The following is an 18,474-nucleotide window of genomic DNA, read 5'->3' on the forward strand; positions in this document are numbered from 1 at the left end:
GATGAGCCACATTTATGTTTAAAGTGTTTTAACACAGTGCACCGTTAAATGCAAGATTTCTTCTCATTTTTTTATTAATGTTCTAATAAAAATGTTTGATTGTTCAATGGGACACTTTTAATTTCGAAGTATCTTCTATTTATCGGTTATATTCGAAATGCCCAAACTGTCAATTTTCATTCAATTTTTACAATTGTAAGAAGTTGAAGAGCTCCGGTCACCAATGGCCAGTCAAAGTGTTAATCGTATAGTTGAGCAACGAATAAAAGGAGGAACTGATCGTCTCAGCTTCCGGGAGACTGGGATGTGATGTTACCAGCTAATACCGGAAGAATATCTAACGTTTCAGGATGGTCCAGTCGAAACGTTAATCAAAATTTGATTTAGAATTTGAATTTTTCATTTTTATTGTTATATAGAAAAATTGAAGTTGTAGAATGGCGAATATTTCGATCGAACAATTTGCAGCGCTATTTTCTATGTAAACTCTCAATTTCGTTGAAAAATTTCGATTATTATCGTGGATATCTTATCAGAGAAAACCTTTACGCAGGTGCGTCGTTTAATTGAAAAATAAAATATCCACGACTTGCTGTTCCAACAACGTAAAACACCCCATGTAGCCGCTAACAAGTAGCAGACAAGCAATTACACAACGTCCTCAACGCAGAGTCCGATTAACTGTCCGAAACGTATCTTCGAAACTTTCACCGCTTATGAATATTTCTCAATGCGAGATTACGAGATCGAATGACGTTTTGCTCGTTAGTTTCTGGTTTCGTTCGCTCGACGTCTATTTCGACCGTGAAACGCCGGAACCTTGCCCGTGTTTTACACTTACGATCGAAGGGCGCGGAGCTGGCGAGGGTTGCGTGACGACCACACCACGCGATCGACCGCGTCTCACCGGTACAGCAAGTAAAGCGCCGTTTCACCGGTTCCGATCCTGTTCGCCGAACTGCTTTCGCTTTCACCGAAAAATGCGTGGTCAGGTTCCACGAGCCGCTTTTGACCCTTTTCAACAGACTCGCTCACGTAATCCATTCGACTCATGCGGCTCACGCGTATTGGCCACGAAACGGCTACAGCCTCGATGGATCGATGAGTCGAGAGATCGTCATCTTACGATGGACGTGTTAAAATTTGACGAATGTCTGTTCGTAGTCGTACCAGTGTCTCGGTATTAGTAACAAGTGGATTTTTTATGCATTTGTCAGATAAACATTGTAGGTGACTAAAGATAGATAACACGAGTTAAACGTGAAATGAAAAATTCATAATGCATTTTAGTATTTGTTTACAATGCGGCATCGTTCGATTATAACTTTATTCAGTCACAACTGATAGTATAACTTTTGAATTAATTTTAACACCACTAAATTGGTGTATTTTATCGTATACTGTAGTTTATAAAATCAGAACAGTAATTAATTTGGAATAATTCCAGGTAAACGATAATTGATAATAACAACAACAAAAAAGAAAACGCGTTGCAGAAGTCAAAAAGGCAGATCCTTCGTTCGGTCACACAGCGATGTTCTTAACAGGAAGATCTGCCTATTCGGTTGGCTAAGTGTTAAGGATGCATTTGCAATGGCGGACAAAAGAAAGTTAAAAGTAATTTTACAAAACGGATTTTGTACCCTGGAGTTAGTGAAGTTATTTGAATAGATTGATATTTTTATCCAGAGCCGGCGCGGTATACGAAAATTACCCAATTAAAAAACACCGATTCTGATTAACTTTTAACAGAATGACGATACTATTAACAGATGCAAGACATTTTTTTTAGTAGCGATGATCCAGTTTAAAGGAGTGACAAAGATAACGAAAGTTCAGTGTAACTCCACGAAGTTCTCATATCCTGGAAACTACTTTAGATAAAAAAATCCGGGCGCATTCAAAGAAATGTATTTTTCAGAGAAATTAAACTACATCCATAGTTTTTTGCAAAAGTCATACATGATTACAGATTTTCTACTTTCATTAAATTTTTTCACACTTCAAAGCGAACTATGGATGCGAAAAAATATTACTTGGATTTGCTTAGAAAACTGCTTATAAAAAATATATAATATGTAACAGCATTTGTAAATAAATAGTCCCCCGTTGTAAAATTTAAGTGTCGAATTTGAATGTACATTTGGGCCTCGCAAAAGGTCACGCTGGTCCTGTTTTTATCGACTGCTTTCCTAATGTTAACACTTTGATTGCACAAAATGCAATAAAGCATTTAATGGCAAAATAATAAAAAATTCCTAGATCGTTGTCTCGATGGAAAAATTAAAAAAAAAATTTTATTCTATAAAATATATTCTATAAAAATATTCTAAAAAAATATTCTATAAAATTTTATTCTAAAAATTTATTCTATATTTTCGACTCCTTTTTTCGCGTAGAATCACCCCCTTTCCGCTTGTACCGCCAATTACCAACCACCCTGTATAATAGTAAGATATGTGCACACTTCTAACTTCAATTATATGATTATAAAGCAGCATTTACAATTATTTTCTAAGATGTGTTTATAATAATATTCGTAAATTACCCCTCAAAGATATGAATGCAAACACGGTGCACCGTTAGATGCAAAATTTGCTCTCATTTTTCTTTATTGATGTTCTAATAAAAGTGTTTAATTGTCCAATGGGTCACTTTTGATTTCAGAGTATCTTCTATAAAATGCCCTAACTGTCAATTTTCATGCAATTTTTACAATTGCAAGAAGTTGATGCGCTCCGGTCACCGATGACCCAAAACTGGGATCACATGATCCGATAAATCGAATCCGAAAGAAGGAGCGTATCTGCATCGATCGAGTTCCACGTTCGCCTCTATAAGAAATAGTCGACACTTGATAAAATCCATAGAAACCCCTTTACCCGTCTGGCAACCCCTTTAAACCCCTGGCACGTGAATGGAGACGACGTATTTCGATCGTTCAAAGATCTCGATCGGACAGATGCGTTTAAGGAATTCGTAACGCGAAAGTAAAACACGCTGGGACACGAGAGACACATTCCTCGCGCATGATTGAGATTTTCTCTCTGAAAAGAAATTTCCCGGCTGTCTGTATTTTCCACGCGTCCGCGCAAACAACAATTCAGAAATGGACAGGAAGACAGCCAACTCGGCGTTATAATGCACGACATTATGAACTCGGAAATATTCGATGTTTGTATTCACCTTATCCGTGAAACTGCATCGCATGAAATAATAGCTACAGACATTTGCATAAATACAAACGAATAAGTTTGTAAAACAGTTTCACTGCACGCAGGAAACCACGTGTCACGTCATCGCGTAGTCAGCTTTTAAAAAAAGTTTGCGGATGAAACGTTTCACAACGTGGACAGAATCCGAGAAAAAGTGCGATCGTGGTTCTCACAACTCTCTTACGGAATGTCGTTTTTATCGTTTCTATTATGTCGCAATAAATACACGCATTCGTCTCGACAACTGATCGGTCGATTAAACGTCCAGCTTCCTGTTCATCGCCTCGCTCCTGCCTCGTTTGCTTCCTGCTAACCTGTTTGTCACCGTGTCGATTCGTAGTCGAAAGTCGATCAGACGACTATTACGACGTAGATCGCCTAATCGGAGCCAATGGATAACCGGTATCAAGTCCAGTGTCTGGATTTACATAACCACGGGAGAAGCTTACGAAACAGTTAGGCGTAGGGCTCGTTAAAGCGAGCTCGGCAGAAAACTCGAGAGAATCGATGGAGAACCGCGACGTTGGACTATTAAAAAAAAAAATGACTCGGAGATCACGTCAGCATGGGTCGGAGTATCTGGGTTAGAAATGAACGGAGCCTGTCCTCTGGCTGATTGCTGGCGATCGATTGGTTTCAACGAAGGATTTTATTTGTCCTGTTCGATTCGATTCCCTTCTAATCGAAGGACCCAGTCACGAACATCAACCGGAGGAATTAGCGTCATTTGCACTTTCCTCGATTCAGCTTTTTATTCCCCGGTCATTCCACTTGAGGATAATAAATCACCTCGATTTAACGTGACTTGCACGCACAATCAATTTTACAAGTTTTTCCACACAAGCAGCCCGCTGTGCAACCGTGTGATTCACGGTCATTACCGAGTCGTGAACGTGAATAGTCGACGATCGAGTCGGTCGTATGCCGCGTTCGCTTAGCTTCTGCTTTAGGAGCGGAACAATTACACGGATTTTTTAACGCCGTTGCACGCTATAATTCGTCTACACTCGCTCGCGGCTTTTATTTTGTCGCCTGTCGAATCGTCGATGCGGCTTTTTTCAAACAGGCTCGCTTTACAGAGACGCAATCGCGTTTCTGCATCGTCGTTGTAGCACGCGGAATCCACTTTCATTTTGCAGGGTGAGTCGTCCTTTCGCCGTGCTCCGCACCTTCCTTCCGCTCTGCCACGGAGAAAGGAGAAAAGCGAAAGAATTTCGTGGCTCGAGAGAAACGATTGTTTCGATATTCCTCTTCTAAGAAATATACAGGGTGTCCGATCTTAATGTACGAATGGACATTGCTAGTAAACTACCGGTTAGAGGAAAAGTTATAATTTTCCCGTAGATGGACGCGTGACATAGTATATTTCTCTTAGACATTGGGTTGGCAACTAAGTGATTGCGGATTTTGTCGTTAGGCGGTAATGGCAAAATCCGCAACCACTTAGTTGCCAATGTAATATGGACTGTAACACGCTAAACTTGAAACGTATAATTTGCACGTTTAATAAGTAGATTGCACGGATGTCTACGCGTTTATGAGAAAGGGGAATAGTCGAAATGCAGCTCGAGATACCTAAGATTCCAACGAGGCGTCGTTCTATTAGACGTAAAGTATCGTAGAAACACGATCATGAAAAACATAGATGAACCCGACGAAGACAACTTTCTCGTTTCGAACGATCATAAGACGTCGAAACGAATGTACAAATTGCAAAAATTCGCGCGTTTTCTTCTAAAGGAAAGTCGATATTTATTCAGTGGAAATTGAATGAACTTTGTGAGTTATTGGGTTGACAACTAAGTGATTGCGGATTTTCTCATTACCGTCTAATGGTACAGCTGGGAAAATTGAAAAACTTCATTTCGAAAAGTTTTTAGCAACAAGGGTTGGTCTGCAGTACGATACGCCTATAACTTCAAATACATCTTCAAGCGCTTGATTTTCTTCTGCTCATTTTGGATTTTTAATTTTTCCCACTCCGTTTCATACTCTGATATCCAATCTCTGGCTTTTTGCGTTCCATCAAATTGTTTTAAGCTGAAGTTTGCTTCTTCTTTCTCATAATTCCACATTTTTCCTTAATAAGTTATGAAGTCCCAGGAGTTTGCAGGCATCTTCTATAAATTTAGAATAAAAATTCATTTTCTCCAGCAATTGCCTTACATTTTTTTTGTCCTTTGGGCGTTCAAATTCGCGTATTGCTCTCAGGTTATCTCTTCCTGGTCGCACACCGTCTGTTTCCATGATGCGACCAAGATATTTTACTGAACCTTTTGCAAAACTGATATTACCACCTAATGACAAAATCCGCAATCACTTAGTTGCCAACGCAATAATAGAATCATATCGTTTAGAATGCACCGCTCGAACAATCTTCACATCCTCTGTAAAACGTTATTAGCTTTTACACGTGGAGAAAGTGACTAGTTTAGCAGATATCTCAGCCTTGATTTGCTCAAATCTGTCGTATAAAAGAGAAGAAGAAAAATAAAAATAAAAAAGTGGTACGTTACGAATTTTCCTGTACCTCGTACGAGTTTCATAGTGTAACTGTTAAAATATCTGCTAAATTAATTTTATTAATCCCTTAACGTACAAATAAGATGGAATTTGATGTTTCCCAAGAATAATATTTCATCTGACTCAACTGAACAGTTATATGCAAGCGTAGAAACAGAACATTTTATTTCTTAATTCACATTGCAAAATAAATATAACGTTTAATCAGGTTGATATATACTGTTAATGGACAGTAATTAAGTAACATTATAAGATAATAAATGAATAATTCCATAAAGTATGATACATTTAAAAACATTTTGCAACATCTACAAGAACTAGACATTCCTACACTGTCAAGTTGATTCGCTTCTTATATTATTTTTTACGCACACATGGTATCTTTTTGCAGGATGTTCCGTTTTATTAGTCGAAAATGTGGACAATGTTTTGCTTGTAGCCGAGTTGGGCACTCACTTTGCGACCGTCTACCGTGTGTCGGATAATTAAGAACAGACAAATTGTGTAGCACATGTTCTGCGATATTCGATCGAAAATTTACAACCGATTGCTTTGCGGAATTAGGCAACCTAGAATACAGGACATAAGCGTTATAAACAGCTATGTCAAGCAGATAAAAGAACATCTTAGATAAAACAGAATCGATGCAGGACTTTCCGCGTCCGCTGCAGGCAGTTGCTGACGTCTTGAAGACGTCATCGTATGCCAAGGGTTTTAACACTTTGACTGCCACGCCGAAATCACATGGTTCGCTCAGGACACCACGGGAGTATTTTCATTATTCAAAGCATATAATCGCAAAATAATGATAAATTGATGATGTAAGACAACATTCTTCCCCGATGGATCGTTTATCTTGCTGGTGGTCACGGGTGACCACCGTGGCACCTTGGTAACAGTTGATAGCGACATATTATAACGAGGCTTCGTTTATTTCAACAAACCATTCGCTTTCGTTATTTCGTCGTAGGCAAAACGTGCGGAATATATTGTTGAAACGTGTAGAAGATATTAGTAAACAGTATTGATATTAGTAAACAGTATTGTAGAAAATATTAGTAAACAGTATTAGAATTATTTTTAATGATTTCGATGAAACGTTCGGCTGAAATGGTACAGGTCCGCAAGAAAAATTATGTTTGCGATAAACCAATGGTAGTGTAGATTACAAGAGAGGAAAATGTGCTGTAGATTTATCGGATCAAATGATAGCATATTCTACACCGCATAGAAGGACCCTGAAGTGGTATATAAAATTAGCTTTAGAGTTATTGTTAGATACATTAATTTCAAACGCGATGATACTCTATAAACAAGCAACAAAACTAAAAATCAAGTTATCAGATTTTAGAATGGCACTCGCAATGCACCTTACGCAGTGCCATTCGCCAGAACCGTCAAATATACTTATTCGACAAAGATTGCGACACGAAGTGCAGAAGAAAGAAGGGCAAGCGTACCTGGCACGGCCAGAACCGTCAAATATAGTTATTCGACAAAGATTGCGACACGAAATGCGGAAGAAAGAAGGGCAAGCGTACCTGGCACGAAAATTTTGCAGAGAGTGGTATAAAAAAATGTTAAACAGTTAGGATGAAAAATTGCTATGAATCGGACCAAAAAGGTGATCACCTATCGTCCAGATTGTATCGATGAGCCACATTTATGTTTAAAGTGTTTTAACACAGTGCACCGTTAAATGCAAGATTTCTTCTCATTTTTTTATTAATGTTCTAATAAAAATGTTTGATTGTTCAATGGGACACTTTTTATTTCGAAGTATCTTCTATTTATCGGTTATATTCGAAATGCCCAAACTTTTACAATTGTAAGAAGTTCATGCGCTAATTCAATTTTTACAATTGTAAGAAATTGAAGCGTTCCAATCATCAATGACCTTCCTGGCGTTACAGAAGAAACCGTGATCTACGTGACAGTCAAAGTGTTAATGCTTCTTCCACGCGTACAAGTTAATAATCTTTTATAAAGAATGTCAAGATAGAATATGATTAGCGTATTTAAGAATACTCGGTCACGTTATCGAAATCCTAACGTAACTTGCGCAACGATTACTTGGATCAAATGTTTCAACAATTTTTACTCTTTTTTGAGCCATGTCACGCTCCACGATTGTTTTGCCATGAATCCGCCAGACAATTGCTAAAGCAGAACGAAAGATGATACACCGTTGCAGAATGGCGGTGACGTTAATCAGTTAGCACAATTAAACAATGTGCACTGTGTATCTTGTAGATTCTACGTATGGAAATATGTGCGAAAATGTTGCCTGATTGCGATAATATAAAAATTTCAGAACGATTTTTCTAGCACGCCTAATATATTCGCAAGAGTTTTCCACGTCAAATACTTTCGCACTATTGGACTGGCAACTAAGTGATTGCGGATTTTGTCATTGCCACCTATTGNTGTCAATGCCACCTATTGACAAAATCCGCAACCACTTAGTTGCCAAGCCAATATAACCGTGGAATATCTTGGTATTTGCACGCCGATACTTTCTTCTGTCCACTGTTTTCCAAAGACTTCCGGTATGAGAACAGCGACGCGCGCTATCTATTTCGACGCCTCTGCAGCTTGCGGTTTTCTCATCGGCGAAAGTTCCGACCTCGAATCGATAGGTCGAAGTTCGAGGCGGCACCAGCCAGCCAGCCGTTCGCTCTAATTTTCTGCTCGTTACAAGTTCTCAAATGACCACGCCGATTAGTATTCTGCGAACGAACGGGCCAATAGATCGAGTACACTGTCGTCCAAAAGGAAACTGTACACTTTGGTCTATCAGAGCAGCGTCTAATGAACTTTTCCCATTTTGTTGGGGAAAATTGTACGCAAGATCGGATGGAAAACGCGCACGAGATAATCCAGAAATATAACGTAAATCGATAATAAATCAAAGAAGTTTCATTTTACACGCTTATTACGGCGATGCTAAATTTGCATATCGATGAGATAAAAGTACTCGTTCATTTTCCTATGAAGAATTAAATCTATCCGAGGGAAAAGCTTGGATATTTTGATTTTGCAATCGTCTGTGACAAACGCGTCACTTTCACTTCGCAAGACAAATCGTTTTTCAATAGAAACGTAGCATACAATGTCAGTGCGTTTAAGGCCATTTGAAAAATTGTTGGAAACTTCGTCTCTATTGCAAGTAAATTTTACACATACGTCGATTAATATTATATAATAGTATAATAAATAAAATAATATTAATAATAATAGATAAAACTCGGCCAAATCCACTTAGTCCCTTAACAGACAGACGATCGACATTTTTCATTCCACTGGTCTGTGGCAGTTGAAAAAATCCAACGCATAAGGCCACAAACCCTTTTTATTTGAATATCTAACATCTATATATTTTTCTATCATGTACAATATATTAGGTTGTCCGGAAAGTATCTTTCTTTCGCAAACGTGTTTTTTACAACAGTGCACCTGCGTACAAACGTGAAACCAAGTGTGTGGAATGTCACGGTGTTTATCTCAACAAAACAAAATGCATTATACGTAATTCAAGAAAGTAATATAAAAGAAAAAACGTTGTGCTTCTATTATTTCCTGATAAAAACGAAAGAAACTTTTCGGACAACCTAAGACCTTTACTACCAGCCTTTCCATTAATTATTTATGCAAAAATTCCTTTCAAATTAAATTTACATGTTCTCAGTGCGAACAAAATTAATGTAGGTTATACAGTTTTTTAACACGCAGATTTAAAATAATAAATATATAGTTAAATATAATTATAAACAAATGAAGCTCATTTGCTGTCTTGTTAATATTTGTTATGATACTTTTCCACATAATAATGCGAGTCGTCAGCTATTTGTTAGAATATGCACGCATTACCGTTGCTTTGTTTTCGCAAACATGACAATTCTTATCATTTTCGCAAACATGACAATTCTCATCTCTACAAATGAACATTTTGATTCTTATTCATTTTACATAAATAGAAAATTAAAATCTGTTATAGCTCCGAATAAAGATGAAAAATGACATTAATTGTACTGAAAATTCATCAAAACTTATATGTCAGAAATCTTTAAGTCCTGCATGTTTGAATGGGTTTAAAATAAGGGTATTTCAAAGGATATTTTGTTTATCGCATAACAATTTTTATGTGATAAACATAAAATAAATAATATGACAAGACACAGTGATGATTTAAAACATTTCGTTCTAAAAACATCGACAGATTTTCTTCATCTAGTAAACATTACTAAACAAAATTTTAAGACTAAGCAATAAAATATACGTACATATGCAATGATATTGCCTGATATTGCGAGTAATACAATCTTGTTGTAATCTGCGAGATGTTGTTACTTAGTTGTGTGCAATACGTGTAAATGTAATTAAATGTTTACAAGTGTATTGGGAGTCCTCGCGTGGATGATGCGAACAAAATATGTAAAAATATACATAAAAACAATATATACAGGGTGGTAACAAGTGGTACAAGCGGAAAGGGGGTGATTCTACGTGAAAAAAGAAGTCGAAAATATAGAATAAAAATTTTTCGTTCGAGGCTTTGTTTTCGAGAAAATCGACTTTGAATTTTCGCTCGGTACGCGTGCGGTACGTTATAACGGATCTCACTGTAGATCGTCGTCTCGATGGAAAAATTAAAAAAAAAGTAAAAAAACTTTTATTCTATATTTTCGATTTCTTTTTTCGCGTAGAATCACCCCCTTTCAGCTTGTACCACCACTTACCAACCACCCTGTATATAATAGTATGCACTTCCTACGTTCCCTATAGCGTTTGTCGCTTTTGCTAATCTTTTCATCGCATACTAATTAAAAAAAAACAATTTATGAAACAATATATTACAAAAATAATTTAAATATTTACTATGATAGTCTGCGATAATTGTAATAAAGTCACCTCGAATCTTCCGATCTGTTCTAATTTTCTAATTAATCCATTTCTGTCACCATCCCTGCCAAAAATCAGTTAGTAAACGAGCGTATAGTTTTGAATGACAGTGTACACAGAGGAGGAGGGCAAAAGAAAGATTGCCACATCGACGTTGGTCACTCGATCCAGTTCGACTCGGCACCGAAAGGGAATTCTCGAGAAACCGACCTCGTGCGATTTGGTCAAAACCTCGGGGCATCGAAACGAGCAGACAGGATCTCCAACAGGACGTTTCATACTGGAATTTCGTAATATCCTCCGCTTAAATGTCCGCTGACTTTCTCCACGGACCAATTCGACGGAAAATATTCCGCGAGATAATCTCGTCGGTAAGAGGCTGCAACGCGCGAATTGCCTGTCGAATAATTAATCGCGCAGCCTGCTCAATCGACCGATTACGCGATTAGACGAGTTTTCTCGTCGACATTCTCGATCGGCCATCGATCGCGCTTTAATTAACTGTTGAAGCCCAGTTGCGCTCGCGAAGGCCGGCCGCTCGCTACGGCGTCACTCGCCACTGCTTTTCCCGCGATATCCAACGATACGAACGAGTATCGCGACGAAAAGTTGGGAAATTTATATGATTGTCCGAAAATGGTTTCTTTCGTTTCATAAGCAAATAATAGACGTACAATGTTTTTTCTTTTATATTAGTTTATTGAATTGTGCACAATCATAATAATAGAAATAAAAAGAAATGGATCAAACCTAATTCGATAAAATAATATAAAACAGAAATTGTCGTTCATCTATTGTCATCTTATGAAACGAAAGAAACTTTTCATATGCCTTTGCCGAGCAAACGCCTTTCATATGCACCGATTAATTGTCCTGAAGAAGCTAGCACGTCGGGAAAGGATCTTTTGCGATTGCAGGTTGACTAGATGTTACAGGTCAATTTTCTAATCTTTTCTGCAAAGTATTTTATTATTTTGACAAATTCTACCGAGGCGAAGAAAATGATCCTGCAAGTCGCAGAGAAGCTTACGTTAAATGCAGACATGCAGGCGTGTAACTGTTACGAGACAAAAGAAGGTCCTCTCTGTTTGCCCAAATATTTTCCACTCCTACTTTAACCCTTTGCACTCGGAATTTTATTTCAATTTTGTTACCAGCAGCTCGCAACGCTTTTAAGTGTTTTATTTGAAATTTACTTGAACTAAAAAATAAGACAATTTAAATAAATAAAGTGTTACGTCCCGAGGCTTACTATAGGCCGTGTTCCTAACCGTCTCCCTTGGTACTACAGTGTTGCAGACAGATCGTCTTACATGGCCGGCGAAATATACACAATATAGCGATAAGCGCATAGTTGTGGTGAAGCAGCTAGTTCCGAAAAACATCGATTCGCCTTCGGCCGTTATTTTACCTACACAAAGAAGATGGCATACGTGATCATAGGCGCGAACGGTTGCGAGACCCGAGCGTGGTGGGGGTCGTCTCCAAGAGAAGACAAAGGAAAAAATCGAAGGGCAGTCAGTATTACATGAGGATTCAAACCGAATGCATCGACAGGTTCAGAGAAATAAAATCAAGGTCGCTTAGTCAAACGAATACGTCGAGAAATATCATAAAGTCGAGTCGAATTATAGTAATAAACTAGTTGTATCATCGTTAAATCATTTGCAACGTATTAATTATAATTTTAAATATTGTTAAAAATAGAAGCTTATATTAACCCTGTTAATTCAGTGTTACAACCATTTGAACTACCTCTGTTATCCTAATCGAAACAGAGGAACGGCTGGTTCACGGCGTCGACTATCAGAATCGCAGCGAGAATTTACGCCTCTCGCTGATGCGAACAGTCGTAACATAAAAGGAAAAAGAATACCAGTTTCATTCACACTATTGTTGTATTTTCTAATTTTTAAGTGTATGATATATCTTGAAACAATTTCCAGGATGCAATCCTGCTTTTCTTTCGCACGTTTCACAAAAAAAGGTGGGACTCGACAAAGGAGCTGCTGAGATGAAACTGATGTCGAGTGACACTCGACATACGAGTGCAGAGGGTTAAACCATCTTACATTAGGCAAGCGAGGAGTTTCAACAGGGAAAAATGCTGTCTTTCACCAAGATTTGATCGTCCAGTGATTTTTCTATCTCATTCGGAAGCGAGCTGAATCTAACGAGGTATGTTGCACAGGCACGTGCCATCCAACTCTCACTGTGATGTCTTTCGTCGCAGAAGCAGCGTCTGTTCTAGCGTTGTTGCGCAGCAATTTCACAGAATCTTCTCCTTTGCCAATGTCGCGACCTGTCTAATGACGCGAAATTCTTCCACGATATGGAATTCATTACTCGCCTGATAATAGATAGCTTCAAAGTTGTACAAAGCAACGATAATTTGATCGAGACACTCGCGATGCTTCTTAATAAATAACAAATTTCAATAAGGCAATGATTATTTGATATACAATATTTATCAGGTGAAACGAGTCTCTGGGTAGGTTGCTTAATTGTATTTATAAAGAAACAAAAATTTGCATAAACATGCGTACCCTAATTATAAGAAAACTAGATTACACCGTGTTGAATATTTTACCGCAGACCTGATTCATGAAAGGTTATGTTTAAAATTAGTAGATTAGTATCCCGTGACTCACGCACCTAACTGTAACGTACGATAACTATAAAAACAAGCGAACGCTATAACAAACAGTTCGTACAAATAAAATCATAATATTCTAAATTACAAATGTAAGAAACCGCTATAATTACACCTAATTAATTCGTATATAAATAAATAATGCAAATAATAAACGCAACAGTGCACAAGTGCTTTTTGCTGCCACTGTACACGCCTTTGATCGATCGTGTACATATTTGCCTGCATACCACAGCGAACTGATGCTACGATAAACAAAGATCTAGATGCAATTAATTGCTGTCAGGATACGTGGCTGTATCGCGTATTACGAGATTAAGTAGGAAAGAAATACGAAGGAGAAAAACACGCCAGTCGACTCGACAGTATACGGAGAAAAGGAGAGTTGATTGTACATTGTACAAGCATTCTCCGTGCTCGTAGTGAATCGTAGGATGTGCGAGACTGGAGGAGAGAGAAAAAGGCGATTCAAAGTGGGTAGGAGGTGTGCACACCTCTTACGAGTTTACGAGGCCTACGTCGAACTGAACGAACGGACAGTTACCTTTCCGTTTCGAGACCGCGAACATCTACCTCTCGTTATCGCCGCGAATAAATCGGTGATTGCTTCTCGGTGAGTTATATTGACCGATTTCTACCACCAAATTTTCTATCGGCTTTCCCTCCGTTACACACCGAGATACCAATATCCATCGGATCAGGCTACGTACATACAAGGTGTCCAGCGTAGCTAAAACAAGCTGCAGCTTTGAAGCGGTGCATGAGACGAAGATAGAACGAATTTCATTAAGCGAGATTAAACGCTATCTGGTGTATACGTTGGTTTTGTAAGTGACGGTATTTCCAGGATTTCGTAGCCAGATGTATAAAGCGTACATAGCGTTTGATACGCCAAGTATACGTAAATTAGGATACTTAGATTAGTAGGTTAAATTTGTATGTGAGAATGAACGTCATTCGATAGCGTTTGATGTTATTTAATGAGATTCGTTTTACATCTTGTGCTGCTTCAGTGTTATAGTGTCTATTTGGCAGAGTTGCGCCGGACACCCTGTATATACGCGTCAGCTTTTAATTCTGCCTGGAAACCACCGGCAGGATATCGAAATAACTTTTGAAACTTCGATTAAACCCGATCGTTATCTTGAACGATGGATATTCGGAAAACCGGGCTAAATAACGCGGCAGTAGACTCGTTTGCCGCTAGAACAATTTTAATGAGAAATTAGAGGCAACTTGAAGTGGTAATAGATAAAGCATACTCTAGCCACTCGTCTTATTTTCTAAGGGAAAAGAATTTTTTTGTTCGAACTATCGATAGTTAGTAGATGGTAGAATGTATTAGGTCGTCCGAAAAGTTTCTTTCGTTTTGGAATATTTTTTTTCTTATATTATTTTATCGAATTACGTATGATCCATTTTGTTCTATCAAAATAAAGATCACAACGTTGGACGGATTAGGTTTCATGTTTGTATAAAGATGCGTTGTTGTAAAAGACGTGTCTGTAGAAGAAAGACACTTTTCGGACAACCTAATAATACATGTTGCATTGGCAACTAAATGATCGCAGATTTTGTCAATACCACCTATTGACAAAATCCGCAATCACTTAGTTGCCAATTCAGTATATATTAAGTTCTACCATCTGCTAAGTGTCTACTAAATTCTACTATTACTTGAACTATATTTTCCCTCAGATTTAGGGACTAAATACGCGGATTTTGTCATTAGGTGGTATTGACAAAATTCGCAATCACTTAGTTGCCAACTCAATATATATTAAATTCTACCATCTGCTAAGTGTCTACTAAATTCTACTATTAATTGAACCATATTTTCCCTCCAATTTAGGGACTAAATACGCGGATTTTGTCATTAGGTGGTATTGACAAAATTCGCAATCACTTAGTTGCCAACTCAATATATATTAAATTCTACCATCTGCTAAGTGTCTACTAAATTCTACTATTAATTGAACCATATTTTCCCTCCAATTTAGGGACTAAATAAGCGCTCCAGAGATTTATTTGTTATTTGTCCTATACTTTTTTATTAATTGTATTATGTATATTAAATTACTTCTTGTAAAAATTCATTGTTAGATTACAAGAAATAATTTCTCTTCTTTCATCGAGTCTCGACTTTCCTATAGTTTGTTTCAATTTCCCTGCACTTTTCCCAATTCGATTTTGTCATCTAAATGGTAAATGGTAATACCACCTAATGGTAAAATCCGCAATCACTTAGTCACCAACCCAATTTGTATATATTCTACCATCTACTAAGTGTCTACTAAATTCTACTACTAATTGAACCATATTTTCCGCCAGATTTAGGGACTAAATACGCGCCAGAGATTTGTCATTTGTCCTATACTTTTTTATTAATTATATTATGTATATTAAATTACTTCTTGTAAAAATTCATTGTTAGATTACAAGAAATAATTTTTCTTCTTTCATCGAGTCTCGACTTTCTCATAATTTGTTTCAATTTCCCTGCACTTTTCCCAATTCGATTTTGTCATCTAAATGGTAAATGGTAATACCACCTAATGGTAAAATCCGCAATCATTTAGTCGCCAACCCAATTTGTATATATTCTACCATCTACTAAGTGTCTACTAAATTCTATTATTAATTGATCCATATTTTCCCTCCAATTTAGGGACTAAATAAGCGCTCCAGAGATTTATTTGTCATTTGTCCTATACTTTTTTATTAATTATATTATGTACATTAAATTACTTCTTGTAAAAATTCATTGTTAGATTACAAGAAATAATTTCTCTTCTTTCATCGAGTCTCGACTTTCCTATAATTTGTTTCAATTTCCCTGCACTTTTCCCAATTCGATTTTGTCATCTAAATGGTAAATGGTAATACCACCTAATGGTAAAATCCGCAATCATTTAGTCGCCAACCCAATTTGTATATATTCTACCATCTACTAAGTATCTACTAAATTCTACTATTAATTGAACCATATTTTCCCTCCAATTTAGGGACTAAATAAGCGCTCCAGAGATTTATTTGTCATTTGTCCTATACTTTTTTGTTAATTATATTATGTACATTAAATTACTTCTTGTAAAAATTCATTGTTAGATTACAAGAAATAATTTTTCTTCTTTCATCGAGTCTCGACTTTCTCATAATTTGTTTCAATTTCCCTGCACTTTTCCCAATTCGATTTTGTCATCTAAATGGTAAATGATAATACCACCTAATGGTAAAATCCGCAATCACTTAATCGTCAACCCAATTTGTATATATTCTACCATCTACTAAGTATCTACTAAATTCTACTATTAATTGAACCATATTTTCCCTCCAATTTAGGGACTAAATAAGCGCTCCAGAGATTTATTTGTCATTTGTCCTATACTTTTTTGTTAATTATATTATGTACATTAAATTACTTCTTGTAAAAATTCATTGTTAGATTACAAGAAATAATTTTTCTTCTTTCATCGAGTCTCGACTTTCTCATAATTTGTTTCAATTTCCCTGCACTTTTCCCAATTCGAATTTTACCAACTGCGAAACAAGTTACAGCGAAAGGAAGCTAAAGCGCTGCATACCGTACAACCTTGCCCTATGCTGTCGCTAATTTCGTTGGTGTTTGAGCGAGCGTTGCATTCGGCCAAATCAACGTAGGGTGAAACCCGCGAGAGTTTGCCGCTTTTACAACGAAACGCTCGATAAAAGCGTTGATTTTCATTCGTTTTGCAGGCGATATCGTTCCGCTTAGGTGAATGAAATGTTGCAACAGCAAGCCTCTCGCATAACAACCTAACGTTCAACGAGACGCGTTCCATCCTTCGACTGGCTACTTCCTACATCGATCATTATCTTTCGATAATAATTCGCAGCTCGTGAAATTTTCCAACTCGTACCTGTGCTATCTATAATTTGCTGTAATTAGTTCGCCCAACTATCTTCAACGAATCCAATTTCAAAAGAAAATAAATCCCATATGCAAATTCCATGCAAATGGGATCGCTTTCAAACTTGCTGCGTCAGCGAATCTTTCGTTAGCACATTTTTTTCAGATTCCTCGAGGAGAATCATGTGGATCCTTGCGTTTTTCTACGGGTTTCTAACCACGGCCCAGGCAATCTCTACCTCCTGGAGTCCGTCGTTCCCAACGCCAACTGCCAGCGCCCTGCACCAAGGCACCGTCGCTATCTTCGAAAATGCACACTCTCTTTACGACGCAGCGAGCTCGTCGTTGCTGGCACACCACGAAGAAGACAGATGTACACTGTATAAAATCGCTATGAAACAGCAACTCTACTTCGAGGTGAGGAAAATTCACTATTCGTCCTTTATCGACGCACACGGTGCGTCTCGTAGATCGTTCCGTTGACGCTTTTAATTTAATTTTAATTTTAATCAAATAATAAATTCGACCATAATCGCTTATTTAAAATCACGCTTTCCTCTCAGATTTCCTTTATCCGATTTATTCACGAATTTATGCAAAACTAAGTACACTGGTATCTTTGCGAAGATCGTAACGCATATTTGTGCATTGTACCGTGTTTCCCTTTCGAAATTGTCTGCTGAATTCTACAGGAAATTTATTTATTTATTTATTTATTTATCACAGTGTTTGCCTTGTTCTTTGGTTCACGTTTACCTTCTACTTCCAATCACAGAGCTTAACATTTTACGCGATCGAATCTGCAGTTTAAACTTGATTTTAGAATGTAAGCGCCTCTTACATTCCTCATTCTCTTATTACTTACATTCTCCTAAACCTTGAAAACATAAAATATCAAGCTCTGATGTAATAAATATAAAACGGAAAGATAATTAACACTAGAACTATCACACCAGTCAAATTGACTGGTTTTATAATTTTATTTTCAAATTCCTACTTCGTGTTATATTCTTTTCCGCAATGATGTAATGACTTTCGCAACGATAACTAAAAGAGTAATACAGGGTGGTTGGTAACTGATGGTACAAGCGGAAAGGGGGTGATTGTGCGCGAAAAAAGAAGTCGAAAATATAGAATGAAAATTTTTCTTTTTTTTATTTTTCCATCGAGACAACAAAGTGCACGCGTACCGAGCGAAAATTCAAAGTCGATTTTCTCGCAAACAAAGCCTCAAACGAAAAATTATTATTCTATATTTTCGGCTTCTTTTTTCGCGTAGAATTACCCCCCTT

The 18,474-nt window shown here is 37.3% G+C and overlaps 1 protein-coding gene across 2 annotated transcripts in view; it reads left to right on the forward strand.

The window, feature by feature from the left end:
- The first annotated feature begins 12,524 nt into the window (after window positions 1–12,524).
- LOC105681527 overlaps window positions 12,525–18,474 on the forward strand; it is a 16,186-nt gene continuing 10,236 nt past the window's right edge. Inside the window, exons 1-2 of one of the 2 annotated variants that reach the window (XM_024371165.2) lie at window positions 12,525–12,818; window positions 17,349–17,599. In XM_024371165.2, coding sequence (XP_024226933.1) covers window positions 17,366–17,599 — 234 coding nt within the window. In that variant the 5' untranslated portion in view covers window positions 12,525–12,818; window positions 17,349–17,365. Of the gene's footprint in view, window positions 12,819–13,003; window positions 13,907–17,348; window positions 17,600–18,474 lie in introns of those variants that run through there. The other variant, XM_012391731.3, reaches the window with a different exon arrangement.

Source organism: Bombus impatiens, unplaced genomic scaffold (assembly GCF_000188095.3).
Source record: "Bombus impatiens unplaced genomic scaffold, BIMP_2.2 scf_1154, whole genome shotgun sequence".
NCBI classification, from domain to species: Eukaryota; Metazoa; Arthropoda; class Insecta; order Hymenoptera; family Apidae; genus Bombus; species Bombus impatiens.